At 58.4% G+C, this 26,082-nt stretch overlaps 1 protein-coding gene across 1 annotated transcript; it reads right to left on the reverse strand.

Annotated features, from left to right (window-relative positions):
* Nucleotides 1-16,139: 16,139 nt before the first annotated feature.
* TENT5B (terminal nucleotidyltransferase 5B) lies at nt 16,140-25,345 on the reverse strand. The gene is made up of 2 exons (XM_075522187.1): nt 24,885-25,345; nt 16,140-21,061 (listed from the first exon to the last, which is right to left on the reverse strand). Exons 1-2 carry the CDS (start codon nt 25,062-25,064, stop codon nt 20,042-20,044), a joined length of 1,200 nt encoding a protein of 399 aa, XP_075378302.1. The 5' UTR covers nt 25,065-25,345; the 3' UTR covers nt 16,140-20,041.
* Between the last annotated feature and the right edge of the window lie 737 nt (nt 25,346-26,082).

Consider the following 26,082-nt stretch of genomic DNA (forward strand, 5'->3'; position numbering starts at 1 on the left):
CCCAGCTCTTCCCTCTCCCCAGCACCCCCCAGCTCTTCCCACGGCACCCCCCCAGCCCTTCCCCTCAGCACCCCCAGCTCCCCCCCTCAGTACCCCCCAGCTCCCCTCTCCCCTCAGCACCCCCAGCTCTTCCATCTCCCCAGCACCCCCCAGCTCTTCCCACGGCACCCCCAGCTCTGCCCTCAGCACCCCCCAGCTCCCCTCTCCCCACAGCACCCCCAGCTCTTCCCACGGCACCCCCCCAGCTCTTCCCCTCAGCACCCCCCAGCTCCCCTCTCCCCACAGCACTCCCCAGCTCTCTCCTCAGCACCCCCCTGCTCCCCTCTCCCCAGCACCCCCCAGCCCTTCCCCTCAGCACCCCCCCAGCTCCCCTCTCCCCTCAGCACCCCCAGCTCTCCCCTCCCCTCAGCACCCCCAGCTCTTCCCTCTCCCCAGCACCCCCCAGCCCTTCCCCTCAGCACCCCCCCAGCTCCCCTCTCCCCTCAGCACCCCCAGCTCTCCCCTCCCCTCAGCACCCCTAGCTCTTCCCTCTCCCCAGCACCCCCCAGCCCTTCCCCTCAGCACCCCCAGCTCCCCCCCTCAGCACCCCCCAGCTCCCCTCTCCCCTCAGCACCCCCAGCTCTCCCCTCCCCGCAGCCCAGCCTTTCCCTGCACAGAGGCTGTATTAGCACCTAAAGGACATTTCCCCCAGCCCACAGCCCCCTCTTTCCTCCTGGGACCCCCCAGTCTCTATTTCACACCTTCTCCCCCCTCCAGCCTTTACTCCTCTAAGAGGCCGTTACAGCCCCAATTACCCACAGAGGGTGGGAATTGCCCCCCTGGCCCCTGTTTTCCCCCTTCCAGCAGCTGAGCCCAGCCTGGGCTCCCCCCGAGCTTTTGGGGGGGTGGGGGGTGGAAGTCGCCGCACAGGGACTTTGGACTCTTTCTGTCCCATGGCCAGAGCAGCCAGTGCCGGGGGTGTCTGCAGGGGCTGGGTGTGTGACCCAGGGCGGGGGACACACCTGGGCATGGTTTTGGCTCCTTTTGAGCCCATGGGTATTTTTATCTTCCCTCCCCACCAGCCCCCGGGATGGGCACCCTTGTGCTTCAACCCCTCGTTCAGGTGTGCTGAGAAATGCCGATAAATCCCCTCTTTTCAGTTCGGTCACCCCATACCTGCCCAGACACCCCCCCCCCCACTGAGGACCTGAGACCCCCCTAGGCCCAAGGGACAGGGGGTCACTGTGGGTTTGCAGCTGCCCCATCCCCTGGGTGAAGAGCGGTGGAACTGGGGGATGCTGCCCAGGGCCATTCGGGTGACGAGGGTGGGAGCAGGCACTCCTTGTCCCCACCACCCCATTTCCCCCTGCTCCACCCACTGCAGCCTGTCCCCATGTCCCCATCCAGGGTCTTGCCCTGGCTCTGGTGGGCTTCCAGGTCTCGGGACCCTGTTCCCGCCGCGCGTCGCTGCCGGGCTGGCTGCCCTGCGCTCGCCTTGCTGTGCTAAGTGCGTCTTGGTCCCGTTCTCTCTTCCCCGCTAAAGCTCTTTAAGTCACTGATCTGGTTAAACCTTAGCAATCGGTTTGTTTTGCCCTGCAAGTTAACGTGCCTAATTCCTGCCCGGCTTCTTACTCCTGACGCCCAGCCTGCAGAGTCCCCGTGCCCACGCAGGGCCGGGCACGGTCACATCGCACGTCTCCCCCTGCTCTTGTCCTGGGTGATTTTGACCATGGCAGCCCCACGCGGAGTGGAGTGCCCGGACAAATCCCTTGGTTGTCCCTGTCTCAGCCCAGGGGATGTGGCAGCGTGTGGCACGGGCAGGACGGTGCCCAGCGTCCCCAGCTCAGCGCAGGCAGGAGCAGCTCTGGCAGCAAGATGTAGCCATGGGTCGGAGATGCTGCAGAGCTGGGCAGCTTCGGAGCGGGGTGCAAAGCCATGCCATGGGGTCCATGCGAGCCTGATGGGTCCCCCAGCATGAGACTGACCTGCCACCTCTCTCGGGGTCCTGCCCCATGCACCCCACTCCCCGCAGAGCTCGGCTGGGCTGTGGTGACCCTCCTCCTTGGCACGGCTGCCCCGCAGCGTCCCCCCCCGCAGAGCTTCTGCTCTTGGGCGGAAAAGAGCAGCAGAAAGTGGCTTGTTCAGCCTCCTCCCCCTCCCCACACCCCTTCCAATTTTTTGGGTGTTGAGAAAGGTTTTCTCCAGGCATTTGAACCCTTTTTGAAGGGAATCGTTTAAGGGAAATGGGGTAATTAACCCTGCGACATGCAGGTTCAGGACTGGGGTTTCTCATGGCCTTTCTCCTTCCAGGAAGGCTGGGCTGGAGGAGGCCGATGGGCAACAGCCAGGACCGTCCAAGCTGTGATTTTCCAGGGTTCAAGTATCTCTGCTTCTCGCCTCCCACCCGGGCTTGGCTTAAGCACCCCGCGAGCCTCCCGTTGCGGAGCGGCGTCTCTATTTTCAGCCCCAGCCGCCCTAATCCGATCACACGCCTCTGCCTGCGCCGCAGCCGGCTCCTTCCCAAAGCCCACAGGTGCTTTATGTTACGGGCTTGGGCAGAATCCGGCGTCTTCTCCAAGGGCTGTGTCTGAGTTATCCTCCCGCTCCTCCCGGGAGCTGATCCCGAGCATCCCGGGACCTGCACAAGCCCCTTCCCTACAGCACCGGGGTTTCCCCACACTCACAGCAACCAAATCCGCGGCAAGGCCTGGGAAGGGTGATGGAGAGAGGGCTGCACCCCAAAATAGCTGTAGAACACGTACGGCAAAGGGCAAGGTGCGGGTGAGCGGTGTCGCCTTGCTCGCTGTCCCATCTCATGCACAGCAGTGCTGGGGGAGGTGGGAACAGACCCCCCCCCCGCAACCCCTAATATATATGTATATTAAAAAAATATATATAATTTAAAAAATAGGTATGTATTAAAACCAACACTCCACCCTGCAGCAGGGACGTACAGAGCAGAGACACTCAGGGGCACAACTCCCCCCCCCAGCACGTTTCGTTCGCTGTCCCTGCTAATCCTCAGCAATCTGACGTGATGGGAGACCTGTAACCTGATCGTGGTTCATTAAGAGGTTTAAAGAGATTAATTGCCAAAAGTACCAGTTATTGCTTGCGACTCTCCCCCCCCCCCTGCCTGCTGCCTCCCCCGGGAGGACCCAGAGGTGCCTGGGCTCTGCATGCCGGGGTGTCCATGAGGATCTCCTAAAATTGCAGTGCCATAACCTCCAAATCTCAAAAATAACGAGTTTGGGGTTTTGAGGTTCTCCTTCTAGAGAGGGGGGAGCAGAGGCAGCTCTGGGTTGTCACCTGCGAGATGACGGCACATCCCCGTTCCCATGCGTGGCACCTTCCCCCCGTGCTGGCACGTGTCTGTGAAATGGGTGGCACTCTGGCCCCAGCATCCCCGAGCCAGGGTTTGCAGGCTGCCATGACTCCGGGAGGTGGGGATTTAAGGAAAAAAAGCCCCAAACTTTTCCACCCCTTTGTTGTTTGAAGGCGGGTTCGTTCAACCAGCAAAGCTCATTTGGCAGAGCTAGAAACGGAGTGGGTTTGGGGGCTCAGCGGTCCCAGTGCAGCAGTACCTGGTGCTGGTCCTGCTGCCCGGCTCCCATGAAGGACTGAGCTCCTGGAGCCCCGTGAGTGCGCGACGGCAGAGCCGAGCGGCTTTGCCATGTCATGAGCATGGAAGGAAGGAAGGGAGGAAGGAAGGAAGGAAGGAAGGAAGGAAGGGAGGGAGGAAGGAAGGAAGGAAGGAAGGAAGGAAGGAACGTAGAGGAAAGAAAAGCAACCCACGCCCTTCCTTCTCTTCCCTCTCTCACGCCCGCAGGTGTGGCGGACCACGCCGACCCGTGGGATGGCCGACACCAGGATACCCAGCCTCTTCGGGTGGAAATAACCCCTGGGCAGGGCGCTGCGCCCACCGCCCTGCGTGGGACCCCCGGGCACCACGCGGCATCGAGACCCAGCGACGTCCCCGGGGTGTGTCAGCCCAACGCCTGCCCGCCGGCCCCAGCACCGCTGCTGCACGGCCGGGCTGACACCGGGGGCTATATTGGTTGGTGACAAGCAGGAATGGAATCCGCGGAGGGAAGCCAAGCGCAGGCTCCTCTCGGCTCTCCCCGTCGCCTCGCCTCTTATGGAGAGGAGCAGGAGGGAAGAGGGGCCAGGAGCAGCTCCCGTTATGGAGAAGCCCTGGGGAAGCCCTGGCTCGCATGGGCACCCAGCGGGGCCCCAGCAGCCTCCATCCACCCTGGCAGGACACGGGGGGGACAACGTGCTGAGAACATGCCATAATCCGTGGGGACAGCCCTGAGACACAGCTCGAAGCTGCCCGGCCATGGTGGGACGGGGCGTCCTGCCCTTGCCCTGGCCGGCCGGGGGAGGTGGGTTTCCCCCGGGAGATGCACTGATTACCCCCAGGTTTTCGGAAGGTGCCGGGCACACCGGGAGCTCCCTGTGCACAAGCCAAGGGACTCATTGCAATAAAGCACACAGTGATTTAAAAACCAGTGGGACCACGGGCAGGCCTGACACCTTTACAGTACAGCTGATGCCTCCTGGAGAGGAGGAGGAGAAGGAGGAGGAGGAAGAGCATCGGTGACTTGCCTGGGAGCAGCCAAGCCATTAACCTGGCTTCACCCCGGGGCTTTCTGTGTTCTTAATACCCAATTAGTGCTGGCCCTCAATGCTTGGGGGTCAGCCAGCCTCTGCCAAGGCACGAGCAGAAGGACTGCCCACGGGTGCCCGGTGCTGCTGGGTGCCTGGTGCCGCTGGGTGCCCCGGTGGGTCGGGGCTGGTGCCGGTGCATCAGCCTTCGCCTCTGGCACGGGCTCACTGCCCGGTTCCCACAACGTTTCCAAGAAAACCGGGTGGATGGGGAGCACGCCCAGGGCCCAACGCAATGGCTGGGGTGAGGGAGCAGCGTCGGGCCCGTGTCGCTGCCCTGGCAGCGTCGGGGCAGGAGGGATTTCTCCATCCTCAGCCGCAGTCTGAAGACTGCAGGAGAGTCTCGCTTTATAAGTGATAGAAAATGATGCTTTAAGGTACTGCAGCCACAGGGAAAAGCCTCAAGATGTGAACCCTGGAGAGACTAAATGGTAGATGGGAACCCCCCCCAAGCACGGCGTCACCACCGCGGGGGTGATGGGCCGGGGGTGTTTTGGGGTGGGCTGTGTGGCACGGCCACGTCGCAGCCAATGGCACCAGCGAGGAAGGGCAGACAGCGTCCGATGTGCAGCGTCCCGCTGTGACAGCTCAGTGCTGCCGCCGCGCAACGTTGCTCTACTTCAGACACGGAAGGATTTTGGGGTAGATTTGGGGTCCTTGGGGACCGCAGGAACCTCGAGCATCTTCGGCACAGCGGCAGGGCAGAGCCCGGGGAAGGTGGGCACTGGTAGAGCCCAGGTCCTCCCTGAACCCTCCTGCCCTGGTGCCCGGCGGGGTTTTCCAAGGCCAGCCGAGAGCGATGCCCCTTTGCTGGGGTGCAGATTAAAAGCCTCTTTGTGCAAACCCGCAGAGCATAAAGAGGTTCGAAACCTGGGCAGCTCAGCACAGAGAGAGGTCAGAGCGTGGCCGAACCCCCCCCCTCGGGAACCTCCCCCCGGAGCCGGGGAAGCAAACACCCCTGCTCTTTCCCACGTGTTGTTGCACCGTGCAAATATTTGCTTTGGAAAGCGCTTGCCTTACCCCGAGCCCCACAGCCAAGGCCGGCCCCGGCAGGAAGGCTGCTCGCAGCAGGCACTGAGGACGGATCCTGCTCAGATGCAAAACCGTGCTCTTTACCGAAGGGAAACAACCGGCCCGGAGCTGGCTGTGCTCCGGGGATGCTCCACGGGTATTTGGGACCTTCCTCAGAGCGGGGCAGGGAGATGCTGTCGCAGCCTGTGGAGCTTGTGGGCTCCGGTGGGGGGACCCTGCTCCTCCGGCCCCTCCTCGGCCACCTCCACAGCTGGGAAATCACCCGGGGAAGGGGACAGCGGGGCCAGAGGGGAGATCGGCACCCCGTCCCGCAGCACCCTGGGGTGCCGGGAGCGTGGGAGAGGCAACGCGGGGTGCTCAGGGCCATCGGGTGTCTGCGCCAGGCTTGGAGCCCCCCCGAAATCCAAGGACATGCCCTGGGGATGCACCTGCAGAGGGAAGAGCCCTGGGAAGGGCTGGGAAGCTGCTTGAAGGTCTCGGAGGGAAATCCCAGCCTTTTTTGTGTTATTTTTCAACCCCCCCTTCGCTCTTAGAAATGCACTTTTGGCTGGCGGGTTTGCCGTGGGAGCCAGGCACGGCTGGGGGGTTTCGGGGCAGGAATTTGGGGCAGGGGCCCCGGCAGCGGCGGCGTTTCTGGCTCTGCCCGCGCTCCCCAGCCCTGGCCTCCGCGCTGCCGGGAGCCGGACCAGCCCTCGGCGTCTGGGACACTGGCCTTTGTTTCGGAGAATAAAGTTAGCGCTGTTACTCAGCCTGTCGCTATTCCAGCAATTCCTGCCTCCACTTTCACTCGGCAGCGGGGAAACATTCCTGCCTGGGGGCTGCCAAGAAAAATACGCACCGGAGGGACACGCAGGGACGGGGACCGGCAGCACCACGGTGGCAGGGACGGCTGCGGGACCGCGGCTCCCCCGGGACAAGCATCGCACCCCGCTTGCGGGGTGGTGCCGGTTTTCCATCCCGTAAGAGCCCGATCCCAGCACAGGACACCAGTAACCCATCCCATCAACGTGACGGGTGGCTTGTGGTCCCTTGGGTCACCAAACAGCAACCGGAGGACAGGGGGACAAGGTGTCTCACCTCTGGTGTGTCCCAAAGGTGAAGCGTTATCACCGAGTGCCACTGATTTCCATGGAAAGTTTTGCTGATGCCAGCGGGGCTCCCATGGCCGCAGCCGCATGGAGCCGTGTGTTTTTTCCTGCCTGCTTTCTGCCCTTTACCTTGTGATAGGCAAAGCCAACGGCCCGTCCCCGGGGTCCCTCTGTCCCCAGGAACCTGCCATGTCCTCATGCCGCTCCCCCGCTATCGCCCCGAGCGGAAAAAGGCGGCTGCCCTGATAACCCCTCTCTGAGGGATAAAACAACCACCTCAACCAAAAGCTGTGGCCTCTGCCAGCTCCCACGTGCCGGCTACCGACCGGCTGCCCGTGGCTGCGGCAGGGGCTCGGCAAAGGCTGGAGACGATGCTGCGGTGGAGCCGTGGGGGTTGCAGGGAAATCACAGCCTGGCTTTGCTGGGAAAGAGGATGTGGGAGCTTCGGGAGGCTGAGGTCTGCCAGGCTGCGGGGACTCGGCCGCAGGCTGACTTGCCACGGCGGAGCACATCCAGCCTGTCTGCGGCAATTCCTCTTTCAGTTCTCGTCAGTGCTGGCGGCAGGACGGACGGACGGAGACTTGAAACCGAAACCGCCCAGCAGTGGGTGGCATCAGCACCCTCTCCCTGCACCCATACCTTCCCCTGCACGGGCAAAGCCCTGATGGAGAGATTTGGGTGCTATCAGCCCCTGTCCTGGCCGGCACCTCCTGCCCACGCTGGACTGAGGCCGTAAGACACACCGAGCCGTGTGAGAGCCGAGAGCGGGTCCTGCTCCGTCCTTTTTTTGGGGATGGTCCTCTCCCCTCCGCTCCCTCCCACCCCAGGGAGACGCCGGCATTGCATCCTCACCCCCTGCTCTGTAAAACCCCGGAGAACAGAGCCCCCACCACATCCATGGTCCTAAACCCCACTGAAAATCCTTGTGAGCACCAAGACCCAACAGCTTTAATCCGGCCGACCAAGGACTAAGCAGAAAGCCCGGGGCAGCACACCCGCAGCTGGGGCTCCGTGCTACCATGCCCAACCCGGGAACAAAGGGAGGTCGGAGGCCGGGAACGTCCCTTCCCAGCCCCGGGGACATTAAACAAACCCCAAGAGACCGTTCTCCCTTTGTCAGCCCCGCAGGTCACCCGAGGTTTGATCTACAGCCCAGCACGGCAGATGGAAAAATTTCCTGGCGAGGGTTTTGGATCGGGTCCCTGCCATTTTCTTCTGGCTGGGGAGTTGCCGGCAAAGCTGCCAGGACGCCGCTTGCTGTGGTGCGAGCCCCGAAAAGCCCTGCCTGTCCTTTCGAAGCTGCTCTGAAGTGGATCGTACGGTTGCATTTTCCCTGCTCCCCCTCTTTCTGAAAGCTTTTAAGTCCTTCCTACATCTGAGAATAAAAGTTTGAAGTATGGCAGGTGAACCACGGACGTGCTCATCAGCTCAAAGCCCGAAAACATCCAAAATTTAAGCCCAAGCTGCACCGTGGGTTCCCAGGGTCACAACCCTCCAAGCCCCCATCACCAGCTCTGCTTTCAGCCCAGGATTTTAGCCCAAATCTCCCCTTGCTGCCAAAATTTCGGCCAAGGTGAAGCTGCATTTCCACTGGAGAAGAGCTGCTGAGGGCTCAGCCTGGCAGCACGGCACCCGGTGCCCACGGGTCCGGCTGAGCCCGGGATGCACGGGAACCCATCCGGGGGGGAAAACAGCCGCATTATTTTCCTCCTACCACCCTGGCCTGTTAAAGCAGGCACTAATATGCCCCAAAAAGCCAATTAAAATGGTGAAAGGCTCTCTTGGCTTCGCACAGCTGCAAGGTTGGCCCACCCCGAGTGAATCAAAGAGCACAATATTCACACTCGCTGCCGCTTCTGTGCTTTAGGAACCCGTCGATTTAGCCTTATAATTGCATTATAACCCAACGCTCTTTTAATGTTGCTATCTGCCTCTCCTAGGCTCTTCCGATAACCCCGAAGTTATGTACATAGATAATGCTACGTGGCTGTAATCTCCCGTACTGCGCGCAGAGCCCGCGCTGGGAGAAAGGGGCCAGGACACAAAGATTGCTGTAATCTTGAAATACCTGAAGAACAGGGCACAGCGAGGGGAATTTATTACCTGCTGTCTCGCTCTGCTCTGGCCAGGGCTCCCCGAGCTGCAGAGTTGCCAGGGAGAAATTCAAATAGTTCCACCAGGGGCAAATAACCCGGCCCCGCTGCGGCTTTTGGGATGTTTTGGTGCTGTGCCGGTGGTGCAGACGATGCTGCATTGCTGGGCTTGGGCTCAGAGAGACGGGAAAGGGATTTTCTGGGCTCACCTCACCCCATCATGCTTCGTGGGATGGAGCTGATGCTGGTAGCAGGGTCACCGGCACTGGGGACAGGCACAGCAGACGCTGCGAGGCAGGATCCGATCTCTCCAGCACGCACAACCCAGCACGAGCCTCGCACGGGGTAGCCCCGGCACCGAGCCGCGCCGACGTGCCAGCCCACGACAGACGTGTGGGGTGCGGCGATGGCGGGTACCCACGTCTCCTCCCTGTCCCCTGCACCACATGCAGCCGGTGGACTCACACGGTACCGGAGCAGGATGCAGCCCACACGCCTGTCCCGGCGTGTCCCGGCACACACGTGTGCACCGGGGGGGGGGTGGGGGGGGGCTCGATGCAGCTGGAAAACTCATCCCGCCTTGTGAGAGGGGAAAGGCTGGATCAGACCCCCCAGCCCGGGGCCAAGGGAGCGGGCTGGAGCACAGCACGGGGTGCAGGGACAGCGGGGTCCTTATCTCCGCTGCGTATGCCTGTCGACCACCGCGCCGGGGACGGGCACACGCTGACCGCGCACAGCTCCGGCAGCTCTGGCCCCAGCCGCGGCGGCTGGAGAGGAGGAGTTGGGCAGATGGGTATCGCAAAGCACCGAGCACCTCGTCATCTCCTTTTTCCAGCCCATGTCCTGCGAGGGGACAATTAAAAGGTCTTCCCTGGGTGTGACACGCGGCGTGGGGACACCCAGAGCCGCCCTGTCCAGTTTGGGAGGGTGATGTTTCCCGACACCCCCACCCACTGGCGGCACCCACTCCAGGCTCACTGTCCTGCTCGCACGGGTGGACCCGGTCCTGCCCTGGCTGTGACAGCAGGCTGGTGGCAGCTGTGTCCCCTGGCCCCTCCAGCCCTGCCAGCGTGGCAGAAAAGGCAACTACCACCAGGACGATGCAAGCCCTGGCTGCGGGCAGCACCTCTGTCCAGATGGAGCCACGGGCGCTCGCGGCACAGCTGAGAGTCGGGCTCCGTGACCCTTCCTGATGCCCAACGCCTCGTGCTGGTGTTTCGGTTCTGCTGTGTGGCACCTCCCAGCACCGCTTTATGCCAGGAAGTGCGGCCGGCTAAACCGGCCGTGACATTTCAGACACCCACTGAGCTCCAGCGTGACCTGGAGCCACGGCTCAGGGCAGCCCTGAGTGCTCCCACCAGCTAGGTACCCTCTCCATCGGTATTTCAGCTTGAAATAATTATCTGGCACTCACACAGCTGCTCCTGCCGAAAGGGACCTCTTCATCCTTCCCACCGCCTCCGCTCGGCGTATTGACATAGCTGTGCAGAAACCCCAGGAAAGCCTGGCTGAGGGCATGGCGTGTTGGGGGAGCATCCCGTTGTGCCGGGGGAAACGGCCACGCTGGTCTCCCCTGTCACCTCATCCCGCAGCCGAGTCCTCCCTGGAAATGCCCCCGAGAGCGCTGGCCTAGCCCAGCCGTGCACGGCTTACGGAGCTGGACCGGCTCCCAGCCGCCCGGCCGAGATCAGGCAGGGTCAGGCTCTGCTCCGTGCTGGAGGGGCAACCCCTCCCCGTGCACCCCGTACCTGGCTGCCCCCCAGCCCCACGCTCTCCCCGGCCCGGGTGCTCTCTCTGCACTGGCAGGGCTACGTTGCAACACCTCCCTTCGCCCCGTGAATCCGTCGAGACACAGCAGAGCGGCTGTCGGGCAGCTCTCGTTCGTACCCTCCTGCCAGCCTGCCCGGCCCGGTGCGAGTCGCAAGCGGCCAGGCGAGCGGCCGGTGTGGGGGTGTCGGGGGGTTTTCAGCCTGCCCGAGCTCCGTGGGTGTCTCAGCATCCTCCTCTTCCCCGGGAGCAGCGATGGAGCCAACCCGGCCAGGCAGCCGGCACAGGGAGCAGCCCTGCGTGGTGAGGTTTGCGTGTCCCACAGCGCAGGGCACGGCAGGAGCCGGGAGAGACCACGGCGTGGGGCTGGAATGTGGGGCAGAGCAATGGGGCAGAGCAACGGGGCTCAGCGGTGCCCCCAGCCCAGCCCAGCCCAGGGTGCGGGGAGCCGTGGGGCTGGGCGAGAGGCAGCCCCCCAGGAGCCCCCTCCTTGCGAAGGGTGGGTTTGGGGAGGCAGGTCTGGCTGGTGGCACTGGCCCCCACGTGTCCTCCCCGGGCAGGGGGGGCACGTCCGTCCCCCCCCCCCACGCCTGGCGAGAAATCGTGGGCTGGCAGTGCTGGGGACTGGCCGGGCTCCTTCCCTTGCCATAAGACAGGCAGGAGGAGGCAGGAGGAGGGTCAGGATGCCGGGAGACCCCGGCATGGTTTCCCTCGTAGGCAGATGTGCCACATCTGGCAGTCACTGGCAAAGCCGGACTTGGATCCGAGTCCTGTTACAGGCGTGCTCAGGCTCCGGGGCAGCCGATGCCGGAGCACAGCCCGCTCTCTGCTCGCCGAGGGACATCCCGGCACGGGGTGCAGGAGCCGGCGTGCAAAGGGAGAGGCTCGGCAGCGACCACGCTGCTGTCAGGAGGCTGCAGGGAGGAGCAGGCTCCTGCTGACCGCTCCACCAAGGAGAAAACCCTGTGCAGACGATTAAACTTTACCCCAAAGCAGCCCGGAGGCAAAACGCAGGCAGCTGCCGGCCTGCAGTTAGAGCAGAGAGAAAAAAAACCCAGCCCAACACCTTTGATCTCGCAGCCTTTGGTGGCACGAGCCGGTGGCTGGGGGAAGCCATGCGGCCACCTCCGCAGCTTGCCAGGCTCCCCAGCCCCACATGGGGCCGGCGGTGCCTTTGCTGAGGTTCGGGGGACAGGGGGAACAGCGGGCACCCCCGAGAAGATAAGAGGAAAGGGAACGAGGCAGCAGCCACCGATGCGGCTAATGAGAGGGTGGATTTCCTCAATTATAGGATAACGCCAGTAATCCCGGCTTTCGAAGGTTTAGGCAAGTGACAACTGCTGCGGGATGAGCCCGCCTTCCTCCCACCCACGCGACAGCCGAGGAGCCCGGCGCCTTCGCTGTGCCGTGAACTGGAGAGCGGAGCCGCTCTGCCCGCAGACGCAAACCCTGGCACCCAAACACCCTGCGGCACCCTCGCCCGCCAAAGGGTCTGCCCTTGGCATCGGCTAAAAACCACCAACTGCCCCGGGGGAGATGGACCCTCCAGCCCAGCCCATCGTGGTGACTCCCGGCTCCTGGCCACCGGCACGCTTGGGCCGGCAGCGCCTGCCGTCACCTCTCCCGCAGGCAGGAGCCGGCTCTCCCTGGCTGCCGGTGGGTTTTGCACTTACCTGGGGCTGTGGGGAGCTGCCGGGGCTGCCAGGGGATGGCTGTGCTGGCAGGGAAGAGCAGCAAGCCCTGGGAGCCAGGTCCATCCCGGTTTCTCCGGGGATCACTGCCCTGGAAGGGGGAAATTTCCTTTACTCCGGCCAAAAAGACGCCGTCCCTATCGCTGGGGCAGGACAGCGGGCAGGACAGTGAGAGGGGCACTCGTGGATTCAGATTTGAAACCTTGTTTTCCCCCACTGCCAGCCCCCATGGTCCCGCAAAAGCCTTGAACGTATCTTTTATTCTCCCCATCGCAAGGAGCGAAGAAAGAGATGCTTGCAGATAAGAAACTAGAGGGATGGCTGAGAGATGGGTGAGTTTTGGCACTGGATAAACCACGTTCATCCAGCCGGGAGCCGGTTGGAAAACAGAGCTTGGTCCCCGCCGTCTCTCCTGGCTCACCTGGGCAGCCCGGGATGGCCTCGGGGCGGATGGGTTGAGGTTGGACGTAAGGCAGCCTGCCTGGATAAAACAAATCATCAGCTAAATAACTACCAGGCAATTATTGCTATTAATGCCAACCGTCTCCAATTCCCTGGGCATTAATGGGAGGCGGAGGGCACCCGGCCCCTCCCAGGGGTAGGTCACCCATGACGTGGGGCGGCGGTGAGGATGTGCTTACTCACGGTGCTCTGCGCCCTCCGTCATGGGCAGCCCGGCAGCACCCGCCGCCGAGCACGGAATAGCCGGAATAGCAGCATCCAGCCCCAAATGAGCAGGTTGGGTTCAAAGGCCGCCTGCTTCGGGAGGGCACGTTACAAAAGCCCCGAGCTGCTTGTGGGTAGGAGCAACCCCGAAGCTGCGGAGAAGGACACACGTGCTCCGCGGCCCCTCACGGGCGGTTGTCACCTTCTGCATCCCTCCTGCCTTCCCACCGTCCACAATTAGGGGGTGTTTTTAGCCTTCCCAGGATGGCAGCGCTGGTCACGATATCAACTAAAACGCCCCTGGGCAGACGATCATCCTTTCTGGAACCGATTCCTCCCGAGCCCCATTGCGAGAAAACCCCTCTGCGAAGGGGGACGACACCCCGGCTGCTCCACCTTTGCGACCAGAGTACGCGGGGACCATCGAGGGTTGCAGGGGAGGAGGAGCAGGGGAAGAAACTGGCTGAACTCGTTACACTGGTGATATTTGAACAGGGTGGTTAGTGAGTGGCATGTTAACATTATGTCCAGTCTTTAAGGAATGCATCCAGGATTCATTAGGGGAGCAGTAGTTAGGTGAGTCACGCTGCGGACATGCGGATTTAACCGGGATTTCAAGCCCAAGCGACCTGTAATTGCATATTAGTAGAGGAATGCTTAAAGTAATCGGCTGTTCCAGCCACGCCAGCCCGGTGGCTACGGGAGGAGGACTGGAGGGGTGTCGTGCATCCAGCCCCTCCTTGGATTACAAGGCAAAAATATAGGCCACACAAACACCCCGGGGAATGCGCTGCTTGGTGGCTTTTCCTTTGAAGGCAGGGTGACACTGCTCTTGCTGCAACTAGGGTTTGATAGTAGCAAGATAAGCAGGGTAAATATGCCATGGTGGCAGGAGAGGGCAACGATCAACCACCCCGGTGCCATCGGCTGAGCCCCACGCAGCCGGCCCTGCACAGAGCTACCCACAGAGAGACGTCCCCATCCGTCACCGAAGAGAAACCTCCTGGCCGGGAAGGAGAGGTGGGAACAGCCCTTCCATACTCAACTATGACAGCCTGGAAAAAACGATGTGAGCTCTTAGGAGTGAAAACGCATGTTCTTGCTTGTACGGGGAGAGAGATAACGCATTACACATCGCCCTGCACCTCCCCTGGCACCGCTCCAGCCTAACGCCTGTCTCCAAAACCACCGTCCCACCTACCAGTCCTCTTCTCTCCTAGAAATGCCATCATTGCCCCTTGGCATCGCTGAAGGGACGCGCACTGGGTTGGGGTAGGAGGGTGCAAGGACACCCCGTCCCCGGTGCATCTCACGGCTCGGTTGTGCAACACCTCAAGGCTGCAGATCGATTTTTTTTTTTTTTTCTTCCTCCTAAGAAAACATGACTTTGCAACGGCTGTCAGTCATTCTCCTTAATAACTTGGGATGCCAGCAGATGATTTCAATCAAATTTGTCAGAGCCATCAAGTTTCTACAAGCTGAAACGGGTGGCCGGGCATGGGGATCCACCCAGACGAGGGAGCAGCAAAGCGACCACGGCTTCCAGCCCAAGCAGCAGCTGGGCACTTGGCACGCACGCGGCTCTCACCGGCTACGGCCGACGCCGCGGCTCGCTCCGCCAAAGCAGGAGCTGCTAGAAGAGAAGGAGCAGGTACCTGGTGAGCCAGCCTTGGCTTTCGCAGAAGCACGTGGGGGTTTTGGGGAGCTGGACTGCTGTCCTAGGTGGAGCGGCACGAGCTGATCTCTTCTTGCAATGGCTCAGGAGGGAAGGGGACGCCCGAGCTTCTGATTCGAGGCTGGATGCAAGAAGTCAGAGGTGGGGGAAGGTGGTCGACCCAGGGGATTCACAGAGCCGCCCGCTGTGCCTCCCTGCCGCTAGCCGAAAGGTCTGCAGCAAACTGCATTTGGAGCCGAACAGTGCAAATGTCCCATGCACAGGACGACAACAACAACAACAAAAGCCTTTCAAGCACTCCTCCACCTCCAAACCAGCTCTAACTTAGGCTGAAATCCTATTTGTAACACAAAAGCCTAAACAAGGACCTCCAGCAGACAGGGCCAGGAGATAAGATAGGAGGGTTCAATGACAGAGCACAAGCCGCACGCCGCACGTTTCTCGCTATCAGCCTTCACCCCGCCAAGGCTCAGCTGCTTCCCGGAGCGGCGAAGGGGACCGAGTTTGTGCCATCCTCCGGCAGCTCAGCTCCGTCCCAACCCCAGTGCCGCGGCCCCGCCAGGAGCAAACTGCCCTCCCGGTATGTACATATCAATGAAGCATTTGTCTCGTGCTTGGCACCAGGCGTCAGAGCACAAGGGTCCGTGTGCCGGATCGCCTCAACACAGCTATAAATGGAAAGAGGAGCCGCACAGACAGACCGTTCTCTCATTCTGCATGATCTCAAATAGCAGAGTTAACACCCACACTGCCCGAGCAGCTACCGAGGAGGAGGGTAGCCGGGTAGAAACGCTGGCGTACTACAAGCGAGAAGCTAATTAGAGAGATTGAGATGCGATTTGAACGCCGTGCTGGGTCTAGCTACTCGCCTGCATATAGATGGTGCTGCCCTCAGCATCGAGCCGACAGATTAAGGACAGCTGAAAGCAGGAAGGTCAGAGCAAGATGCTGCTTGCATTCTGGAGATTCAAGACGAATTCCTCCCATTTCAGTGATTTTGGAGCTCGGCCAGATGTCCTTCCAGGAGAAAAGCTGCTGCGGGCAGGTCTGCAGATGCAAACGCTGCATCGCAAGCCCTGGAAATGATCTGGCTGAAACACCGCTGAATATTTTCGGATGCATCTCAAGGCATCGATCACCCACCAGCCCTTTGCAGAGGTGCTGCAGGGCACACGCAGACTCCGCTCCCCACTTCAGTCATCCGAGCTGGGCCCTGCCAGCGTAACCCAGACCGCTCTGCCACGGGCATAGCACCAGTGGCCTAAAAATAGGGAATTGCTGGGGCAGAGCCACAGCCACCCCAACACGTCTTTCCTCGGAGCAAAGCTCTAGAGCCGAGGCCGAGAGAAGCGCTCGGGCACCCAGCGCGCACCAACACACCCATTGCTAGAGTCCAAATCTCCTCCACCACATACTCGGGCACATCCCAACTTGTCCATCCCCCTCCGTTCAAAGAGAAAAATAATGACAGACTACAGGCTGTGAGAAAATAGATGTGTGGTTTTTTTTTATTTGACAATTAACAAAAGAGGGATCCAAATCTCAGCTGTAAACATTGATAGCTCCTTTCTGACCACAACTGGTACTTTCCACGAACATCCTTTTGTATAGTCTGATCCGCTCCAACAATGACAAGCCGTCTCTGTCAGGGCTTTTGCTGCTCTGCTCAGGGTCACAAATCCAGAGGCAGCTTATTCACCAGAGCATCAGCAGCCATCGGCAGGACCGACCACTGGCACTGAGAAGAAAGCTGACAAACTAAGCAGATATTTCAGAGCCACTCCCGTACACGAGGCGCTCAGGGAAGGCAGGAGCTTCGTGCTGGGTTGTGTGCCAGCAAGAGGCAAGCATCCCATCTCGCTGCCAACAGGTTTAGGGAGAAATCAGCCCTGCAAGAGCAGAGTCCTGCTCGAGCAGGCGATAGGGACACGGTCTTACACAGTGCCAGCCCGGCAAGAACAACCCAGACCTGTTGTCAGAGGGAAGCTTGGCCCTGGACTGTAAAAATTTGGATATGCAGAGCCAGCAAGTTTGTCCCAGAGAGGGACTGGCATGTCGTCAGCTCGATTGTTGCAGTGGAACCAGAACTGCCTGTAGCTTGACAAGGGGAAGTGAAACTTCATCTTGGGCTGGAAGGCAGCCAGAGTTGGAGGAGCTTGCACCCAGCTACAGGCAGCCAGCTTCCAGCCACCACACGGGAATCTGGCCTGCACATCAGCAGAGCCAAGCTTTTTTGGGAGATAAACCTTCCAGAGCCTCTCGCCCTCCCCTTTCCAAGAGGAACCACTCTGCAGGTGGGTCAGCTACACAAAATAAGCAAGCCTTAATTCCTCAAGCAACCTTTTGCTGTTCATGACCATCAGCAGACAAGCACGAAGTCACGGAAAGCCAGCAGCAGCGAGAGTCTCCCAGTGCCGTCCCCAAGACAAGGGACCTCGGATCACGCCGACACCGAGCCGGCTGCCGCATCGGGCCACCCTCCCCCACCAGCAACTTGAGGAGTCACCAGGAAAAGGGAAGATGCACAACACTAAAGAACAGTGTTATAAATAGAAACCTCCCTCAGCAGCCGGAGTGACCTGCCAACAGCTACGCACTTCCCAGGCTCCGTAGCTGCTTCGGTTCGAAGCACTAAGCAGCCCAACGTTCAAGTAGCATTCGGTCAGGTCCAGAACCAGGATCTCAGCTCGCTCCTCTCGAGGTGACCGGCTGGTTCAGAGCCTGGTTCTTGGTGGGAGTAGGGTCAGCCATCTCAACATCACGCTACCCGGATGGACAAGCAAATAAAAAAAAAAATCCAACAAATTTGAATACACTGTATTTATTTGTAACAGATTCTAAAGAATCTAGTGAGTCTATGTCAAGCCCATTGCATGACAAGTGATACAGGTGTAGGAAAAAAAGACATTTAAAACAAAACCAAGTGCCATTCAAGCTACTGGAATCTTCCAATTGCCCCCTCACAGGAGGCAGCACAGTATCACTGCAAGGTCTAGAAAAATTCAGATTCAACCCATTCACAAGAGTCCCACCACACACACTCTCTAAATCAAAAGTGCAATCTCAACGTAAGTTGCCCTGTCGAGCTGTTGGCTGTAGGGAATCTTTTTGACATCTTAAAGGGAAGGAGGGAATCTCAGTTTAGTGCGTCTATGTGTCTGTGGGTAGAGGGTAAGCAGCCTGTAAAAAAAAGCATGCTACATGGCATCTATGTTCATCTGAAGTTTAAAATGCAAGAAAAAAAAAATATCTTCCTTCGAAGCCATGAAGGTGGCATACTTAGGATCTCAAAAGCAGCCCTTAAACCAGTTTTACCTTGCACTGGAAAATCTCAAGCTCCCACCACAGGGATTGGGCTCTGGGCACCGGGGAGTTACCGGGCTGTGGCAGAGTCTACACGCCAGCCTTGTCCGTGAAGACAAAGCTGTTCTACAGGAAGGCAGTTAAACCTGTAATAACCACATCGTTAGCGACACTTCTTCAGCTCTGACTGGATAGGAAGCAAAGCTGGACCGCTTTCAAATTGGTTAGTTCATGTTAAGCGTAAGAGCCCCCACATCACTCCCCCCCACCCCTTACGCCCACTCCACATTGCCCCTACCCCAAAAAAGGTAGCAATCTGGCTATACACATTCCAAGGATCTAGTCTTTATTAGAGCATTCAATCTGCCCAGCTATTACAGTTTTGTCACAAAAACAAAACAAAAAAAAAAACCAAGTTAGTAAAGATACTCAAGTATGTCAGCCTCGGAGGAAGCACCATGAAGCCACGGTGTTCCCAGAGCAGCATCTCTAGGGAGCGCCTGCTTGCTCGCCCACCTCTCCGTCCGTGCATAGTTAAGTCTGAGATGATGTTTCACGAGAACGGGCATGGCAATCCAGGCACCTCAGTGAAAGACTGTTTGTGCTCTAGACACCCAACGACTTCAAAGCCACGTTTGACTGAGAGCGCCAAACCCTCCAGACACAAGAGGGCTTGTTTAGAGAAGACATACTTTTTCCTAAGGCCGACTGACTTGTGCACAACCTCTCCCCCACCCCCCGCAAGCTCCATTTCTAGCTAGAGAATGAATTTCAAATGCTATCAGTGGCTCACATGTGGAATCACGTAGCTGGAAATAGGCTGCTTTTGAAGATAGGACCTGCCCAAGGGCAGAGGGAAGATCTCCAGCCACGGGAGGCTAGAGTCTGGAAGAGGTCTGCCTATCTCCTAGAAGGACACGGGCTCCAGCCCCCATCCCAGCAACAGCTGGAGATAGCTGACTAGTGAACTAGTTGGTTTGTGCTTCAAAGGACAAGCCTCATCTTCCCAGATAACCCAGCCGGCCTCTGGCTTTGTGCATTAAAACCACACTTGCATGCCAAAAAAAAAAAAAGCAGCATTTCAAATTCCCCTAGAAAATACACCATTAGGTACGGTAGCCTGGGGCAGGCTTCTGGACAGATCTTCTGCCTCATCGTTTATGTACACGATTACATTTTGGCACTGCAGACTCGGGAGCTTGACTAAATTCATATGTAGGTCCCTGCTGCCTTTTCTCCGTAAAGCTCTGCACAGCATTTTCCACCATGCACTCCCCCCCCTCCCCGCGTCCCCAGTTTTAGGCGTTTACATGTAGTCATTCAAAGCCCACCCCTGCTTACACAACTCCACTTTGACAGCCATTTGCTACAGCTGGTCCTTCACAGGCAGCAAGCCATGCCAAAAAACCTCAGCGACATGTAACCTGCAATCCCATTCTTGCTTCAGCGAGGTTATGAGAAATGATCTTACATCCCCCCCCCGCCCCCCATCCCACCCCCCCACCCCCCCCAACAGAAACATTTTCCTCTTTGGACATCCCCACTCAAGCTCTTGGGATGTCAGCCCCTGCAAAAAAAAGTTTACAGTACAGTTGTGTTGATATTGTTACAGGCACTTAAACAGGATTCTTTGGTCCTTCAAAGGAATTAGCCACTCTGGCTTCTGTCTTCAGAAACCACAAGTCTGCACACCCATAACACCTCCCGCACTAAAAAAAAAAAACCAATTCAGATCCATTTCAGGGCAGTGCAGCTCTACCTTAGCGTAATTCTACAATCTCCCCTCACACACCCCCACCCTCCCCCATTGCCTCCAGAATTCAATAAGCGATCAAGTCTTCCTGTAAACGTCCAAGTCATCTAGTTTCCATAACACTGCACTTCCCATCACAGTGTACAGCAGACAGGCCTCGTTCCAACAACCCCAGGAACAAGACACTCAAGCAAGAGTCCAGGAAGTTTCCTTTTGTTGCAGTTCTAGAAAGGTCTGGGGTTATTTTTGGCCATCCCCCCCCCTCCCTCCCCACTCCCCAAGGCAAGGAAGTACCTTGGAGGACAGACCCTGAAGTTTGTCCTGGCTCAGTTACAGGGAAGCCACGTTGGGTAAGACTGATTGCAAGGCAGGAGGGGCTGCACGTGGGTGACATAGTAGTTGAAGTTTATTTCACTGACGTAAGGAGCTGGCTGGTAGTAGCAGGTCACGTTTGTGACCGTGGGGATGATGTTCTGCTCAGCCAGGACTCTCACAGCCAGCATGGCAATGAGGTTCAGGGTCTGCCTCCTTTCGTGTCCCATAAGGCAGACTGTGCTCTCATTGACCACCCTGTGGAGGGTCATCAAATAGTCATATCTTTTGCTCTCCATCCCAACAAAGTGGCTCTGGAGGTAGCACTCCAGCTTCCTCTGCTGCTCACCGATGTCAGGGAAGTCTATGAAAAACCTGGAGCACATGTATCTCTGTAGTGCCTTCATATCCACTTCCGACTTGGGCTTAAAGCCCCGCACCAAGAGGTTGCAGTATTTCAGAAGCCCCCCACCTCTGATCTCCTCTGGGTTCCTCGTGGCGATGACCCTGTTCCGGAGATGGTCCATTGCCTCCTCAAAGTCCCCATACATGCTCTCCCCAGTGACCGTGGGGTGGAAGTTCTCAGCCATGGGGTTCTCCGAACACTCCCCAAACAGCAGAAGCGAATCCAGGATGATCTGGAAGGAGTCCACACTGAACTCGAACTGCCGTCTGAGAGAGTCCACAAATTTGAGTTCCACGTTCTTCCCGCTGTTGTTGGAGAGCGATATGAGGCTCCAGCGGTCGGTTTCATTGCATACCTTCACAAGCTTCTGCACGTACGCCTCCTTCAGAGTCATGGGGGTGATCTTGTCTTTGTTGACACCTTCTGGGAGGAAGTCAAGAAGGCAGTCCATGACCACATCTTTAACAAGCTGGAAGACATCTTCGGTCTTCAGATCTACACCGAAGATGAGATCCAGGTCTTTGTACCCCAAGCCACTGTCTTGATGTAGAACGTGACTAGCTGCTGAGCCATTCAACCTTACGTTATGCACTGCGATTCCTTTCTTCTCCAGGCGACTACGGACAACCTGAGATATAAAGAGAGTCAGTGAGAAGCAAGAAAGCACTCTTGGAGCAGCCTGGTTACAGTAGCAGGATTCACGCCCTGTGCTTGCACTGGAGTGACCCACATAAGACAGTGAAATAAAAAGCTAATCCATTAGAAATAGGTCACTTTGGAAAGCATCCAGTCTTGCCAGCAGCTGGGGGCGGCTCTCCTTTACTTATTCCCTTGCATTAGAGGGCTCTTACTGCACATCAACAGCTGTTTCTGCTTCCAGTACAGCTGTTTGCTCTTCCCTTCCCTCCCCCCCCAAAGCAGAGAGGTTATCTGACCCCCTTCTTTGGGGTGGTCTCTGCCCTCTTCATCCCCCCACGGTTGCAGCCCAGCCTTTCCAGCCATCAAGCTAAGACCAGCCGATCCAAAAAGGGCTCCAAATACAAGGCAGCAGCAGCCTGCAGCAGTCCGTGTTGATTTAATCAGGGTGGCTCACTCCTTTTGGCCATCCCCTTTTGCCTGTCAAGATTCATTAAAGGCAAATCAAGATGCCAGAACTGCTCAAAAGCCCCAGCCAGGCGTATGCAAGTTCATGTCCTAACTAGTAAGTGTATCCTAACAATTTCCAGTGTGTCAGAGCTTCGTGCTGAACTTGGCATGCTATCAAGCACAGGAGGCAGCTTTCATCTTACGGGTGTTACTCCAGTGATTTTAATGCTGCCTGCTCAGTCCTGGCACACCCACCGGTACCTCCAAAGCTTTGTTCATTTAGAGTGAAGCTGAATCACTTGCCTGATTACTTAACGTGCAGGAGGCTGAAATAACCCCAAGACCATAAAATAAACTATCTGGACACCAGCTTATAATTTGAGTTTAACTGAGCTCCAAGATCCCAGGAAGATTAAGCTCACATCTTCCACCAGAAGCTCTTCCCATCTCTCATCCTGCTTTCATGTTTCTCTAGCAATTACCCACCATCCTGAGTCCCAGCTAGCCAGCCTGCTCACCCGGTGCTTGAAGCAAGGCTAGGGCTTGAAAGAGCCAAAGCTCGGGATACAAAGGGACAAGTTATATCACTAGAAGCCAGTCTGACTGGGCTTCTCAGCCCTGCGAGGCTGGCCTAGTTCGAGAGAGGCCCCACTAAAATTCAAAACTTTATCAGAGGGGCCAGAACCCCTGCTTGTTGACACGGCCCTGAGCAGGCAGTTCTGGAGACACCAGAGCATTGCAGCTCCAGTGAGTCCCAGCAGCTGTAAAACTGCCCCTCCACGAGTTTGGTTTAGAAGAAACAAGACATAAAGGTGAAGGACTGCAGTATGCAACCCGTAGCATGTCACAGACCTCTTGGTGACCAAGCTCAGAGGCCACACCAGCGAGCTTCTGCTGCCCCGAGGTGCCCTCGCAACCAGAAGAGATCTTGGTACAAATTGATGAATGTTTTTAAACTTGGAGATTGTTAGATCTCATGATGCAGCTTCTCCTGCTGGCGTTTCCCCTATTACTCCCTGACATGAGCCACTGCTGCTCAGGCTAGAAATGTGCCCGGGCTCCTTGCCAACCGAATGGTGACAGTCACATGTCAACCAGCAAGCTATTCACCATCGGAAGTCCCAAGTCCCCACCAGCACATCCAATCCAGCCATGAACGCAGTTGTTCTCAAAGGGAGACAGTCTAAAAACGGAATTTACTCCTAAAAAGAGGCACCGGGTTATTCCCCCATACAGAACAAGTCATCAGGCAGCCGATCCAAGGGAGTTCCTGGTGCGCGGTTGTTGCCAACTGATCAGTCCCTGGAGTCACTCACCCGAGGCACGGCTCCAGCGCTACTTGTGGAGTTAAGAGTTTTGTGCTATTAGGCTTAGAGACACAAGATATAGGTCACAAAAGTGTTAGATGCAGAGCTGGGACCAGCGCTTGGAGAAGATCTCATTCCAGATTAATTTCCTAGCCCCAAAGAACATCTGCTTAACCCCTTTCTGGCCACGGCTCAGGACCTGCAGCTTTTCAGACCCATAAGTTTCAGGCTTACTGGAGCTGCCCAGCTTTACAGGTCCACCCACGCGAGATGTATTCAGAAAAGAGGGGAAAAAAAAATCCAACTGCTCAAGTCAGTCTTGTCCTAAGTCACCCAAAAAAAGCTCCGACCTGCAGAGCACCAGGGAACCTTGCCGCTTCCGAGGTCAGCAGGCTTCAGCCTACGGGTCTCAACCTGAAGCACATCTCCCCGGCTGCAGCCGGTGGGTTCAGGAATGCCTTTTCCCCAGAGGGTTGGATATTTAGAGGGTTAGGCAGCTGCTGACCTGCTTCCCAAAACAGCACCTCACGTTACGTGTGGTTCAGATAATTGACTCTGACAGCCAGGCACGAGCAAACCCTGCCTGCGTCCTGACCTGCCGCTTCCCACCTCCCACAACAAGAGCATGCAATAAATAACTGCCTTTTAGGTTACTCGTTTCAGATTAGTCAGCCCTAAATACAGGGTCTGCCAGTGCGGTCGGTCAGAATTACAGCCCTCAGTTATTTAGTGTTTGAAGTTGCTAGTGGCAACATCCTTTTCAGCAGCTCTGACACCAAATGGCTTCAGTTTTGTGGAACTAAACAGTCATAACTGGTGGAACATTTGATGCTGCACCGCGCCGGGCTTTTAACAGCACCGAGCTTCCCTGGCCTCGCACAACCCAAGGGCAGCGTCCTGGCAGTAGCTCTCGCCTGTCATTCCGTTTAAAGCTTTGGCAGCCGAGATTTAGCACTTCTGTCCTCAGCAGATGCAGCAGGAACTTGAGGAATTTGAAATCAGCCGAGGCTTTCACGCAGTGGAGCGTCTTTCAAATGTCACCTTTCCATTTTCCAGGCTTAAGTAGAAATATTTCTCAAGCAGCTGAGGCTTCAAAATCCTAGTGATTAGTTTATTGTGAAAGCCAGTTTGGTTTTAGCCTCGTGAATAGCCTTTTTAATTAGAAGCTAACATGCCCGATTTTATATTTGATGAGTCATTACTGAGGAATGAAGTTGCCTCCCAAACATGAATATGCATCAGCTTATTTGAACGACATTGTTAGTTTAATATTAAACGCAGTTATTACTTTATGGTTAAAAATAACAGGAACGCTTTAACAAGATGAAGACCTAGGCAGACTCTGGGGATACACTCAGGGTGACGAGAATCAAAGGACACTAACATTTGATCTAGCATTTAAATTAATAGCTGCCTCTTACGACGCCACAAGCCCAACATGTCCACCGGCGCGAAGCCATTTGGTGGAAGCAGCTCCAAAAAAGCCACTTTGCCTCGGCCGCCCGCGTTTCACACCAAACCCACTCCAGAGGAGGAGGAACACGGGATGGGAGGAAGCCAAGCGGGACCCACGGCAGCTCCAGGGATCAGGCATGCCTTCAAAGGCGTGGGATTTTTCTGCAGAAGACCCTTTCCAGGAGGATCCTGCCAGCTTCACACCCTTCTCGCCAGGGCTGCTGGCAGAGCAGAGGAGCCGTGCAGGGCCGGCAGACCCCCCCAGCCCCCCCCCCCGGGGCCGGCTCCCCGCCAGCTCTGAGCCCCCACCCCGGAGCATCCCCGGCCTCCCCCCGCCCCAGGGGGGGGGGACCCGCACCCAGCCGGGCCTGGAGCTCTGCCCTGGGCCGGGCGGGACAGCGCGGGGGGGAGGCAGCGGGTGCCCGGCCGGGCTGGCCCGGGGCCCGGCGGACCGGTTACCGCCGCCTCAGCAGTTTTATTTTCTCCCTGACCCCCACGGCAGCGGGGCAGAGTCCAACGAAGCGGCGGAGCGCGGCCCGTACAACCCCCCAGCCACCCCCCACCCGCCCCCCGGGGGCCTCCCCGACCCCCCCCGGGCCTCACCTGGACGATGGTGCGGGGCCGCACCGAGAGCGTGGGGAAGTTTCCGCGGCCGTGGATGGGCACGGCCTCGCCCAGGATCTGGTCCAGCCGCTGCACCTGCTCCCACGTCAGGACGCTGAAGCGGCCTCCGCCTTGCTCCGAGGCGCCCGGAGCGGGCCCCGCCGCCGCCGCCAGCAGCATCGCCCTCCCCCAGCCGAAACGCCACCGGAAGAGGAGCCCGAGTCACCCGGAAACGGCCCGGAAACCAGCCGGAAGTGCCGGGTTGGGGGGGGGGGGAAACGGGAGGAAAATTTAAAAAGGACAAAAAAAAAAAAAGGAAAAAGGCCAAAAAAAAACCCCCAAAGAAAAGGTGTTTCCGAGGGGAAGGCTCCCGCGGGGCGCAGGCGGGGAGGCGGTCGGTGCCCGGAGGGGACGCTGCAACGAACCGGCCCGCGCCGCTCCCCGCCCGCCGCCGGCTACGCTGAGCACTGCGCTCGCCCGCGCCCCGCCGCCGCCTTATATAGGCCCCCGGCCGCGCCCCCATTGGCCCGGCCCCGCCGCCAATCGCTGCCCGGCCTCGCCGCCTCTCCGGAGCTCTCATAGGCCGAGGATGAAGGTTGGGGCTGGGCTGGGCGCCAATCAGAGGAGCGGGTAGGGAAAAAGGCGGGGCGAAGGGTCGAGGGGGCGGGATAGGCCGGTGGAGCCCCGCCCCTCCAGCGCGGGAATCCCGGCGCTGATTGGTCGGGACGGGGCGCGGGTTAAAGGGACACCCCATTGATGCCCCATGGACTCCCCATTGATGCCCCATGGATTCCCCGTGCCCTGGCGCCCCATTGATGCTCCATGGATGCCCCATGGATGCCCAATGGATGCCCCATGGATGCTCCATTGATGCCCCATGGATGCTCCATGCCCTGGCGCCCCATTGATGGTGCATGGATGCCCCATTGGTGCCCCATGGATGCCCCATGGATGCCGCATTGATGCCCCATGGATGTCCCGTGCCCTGGCGCCCCATTGATGGTCCATGGATACCCCATGGATGCCCCATGCCCTGGTGCCCCATTGATGCTCCATGGTCTGACACCCCATTGATGCCCCAAGGTGTGATGCCCCATTGATACTCAGTGATCTGATGCCCCACCGATCCCCACGGCCTGGTGCCCCATTGATGCCCCATGGCCTGATACCCCATTGATACACCATGGTCTGGCACCCC

The sequence above is a fragment of the Mycteria americana genome, chromosome 21 (genome assembly GCF_035582795.1).
Source record: "Mycteria americana isolate JAX WOST 10 ecotype Jacksonville Zoo and Gardens chromosome 21, USCA_MyAme_1.0, whole genome shotgun sequence".
Taxonomy (NCBI): Eukaryota; Metazoa; Chordata; class Aves; order Ciconiiformes; family Ciconiidae; genus Mycteria; species Mycteria americana.

Bases quoted from the DNA above. Each gene is read 5' to 3' on its own strand.
- TENT5B (XM_075522187.1), bottom strand. From the start codon at position 25,064: ATGCTGCTGGCGGCGGCGGCGGGGCCCGCTCCGGGCGCCTCGGAGCAA. The intron at 21,062-24,884 runs GTGAGGCCCGGG...TTTATATCTCAG, and splicing joins GGCCCCGCACCATCGTCCAG to GTTGTCCGTAGTCGCCTGGA.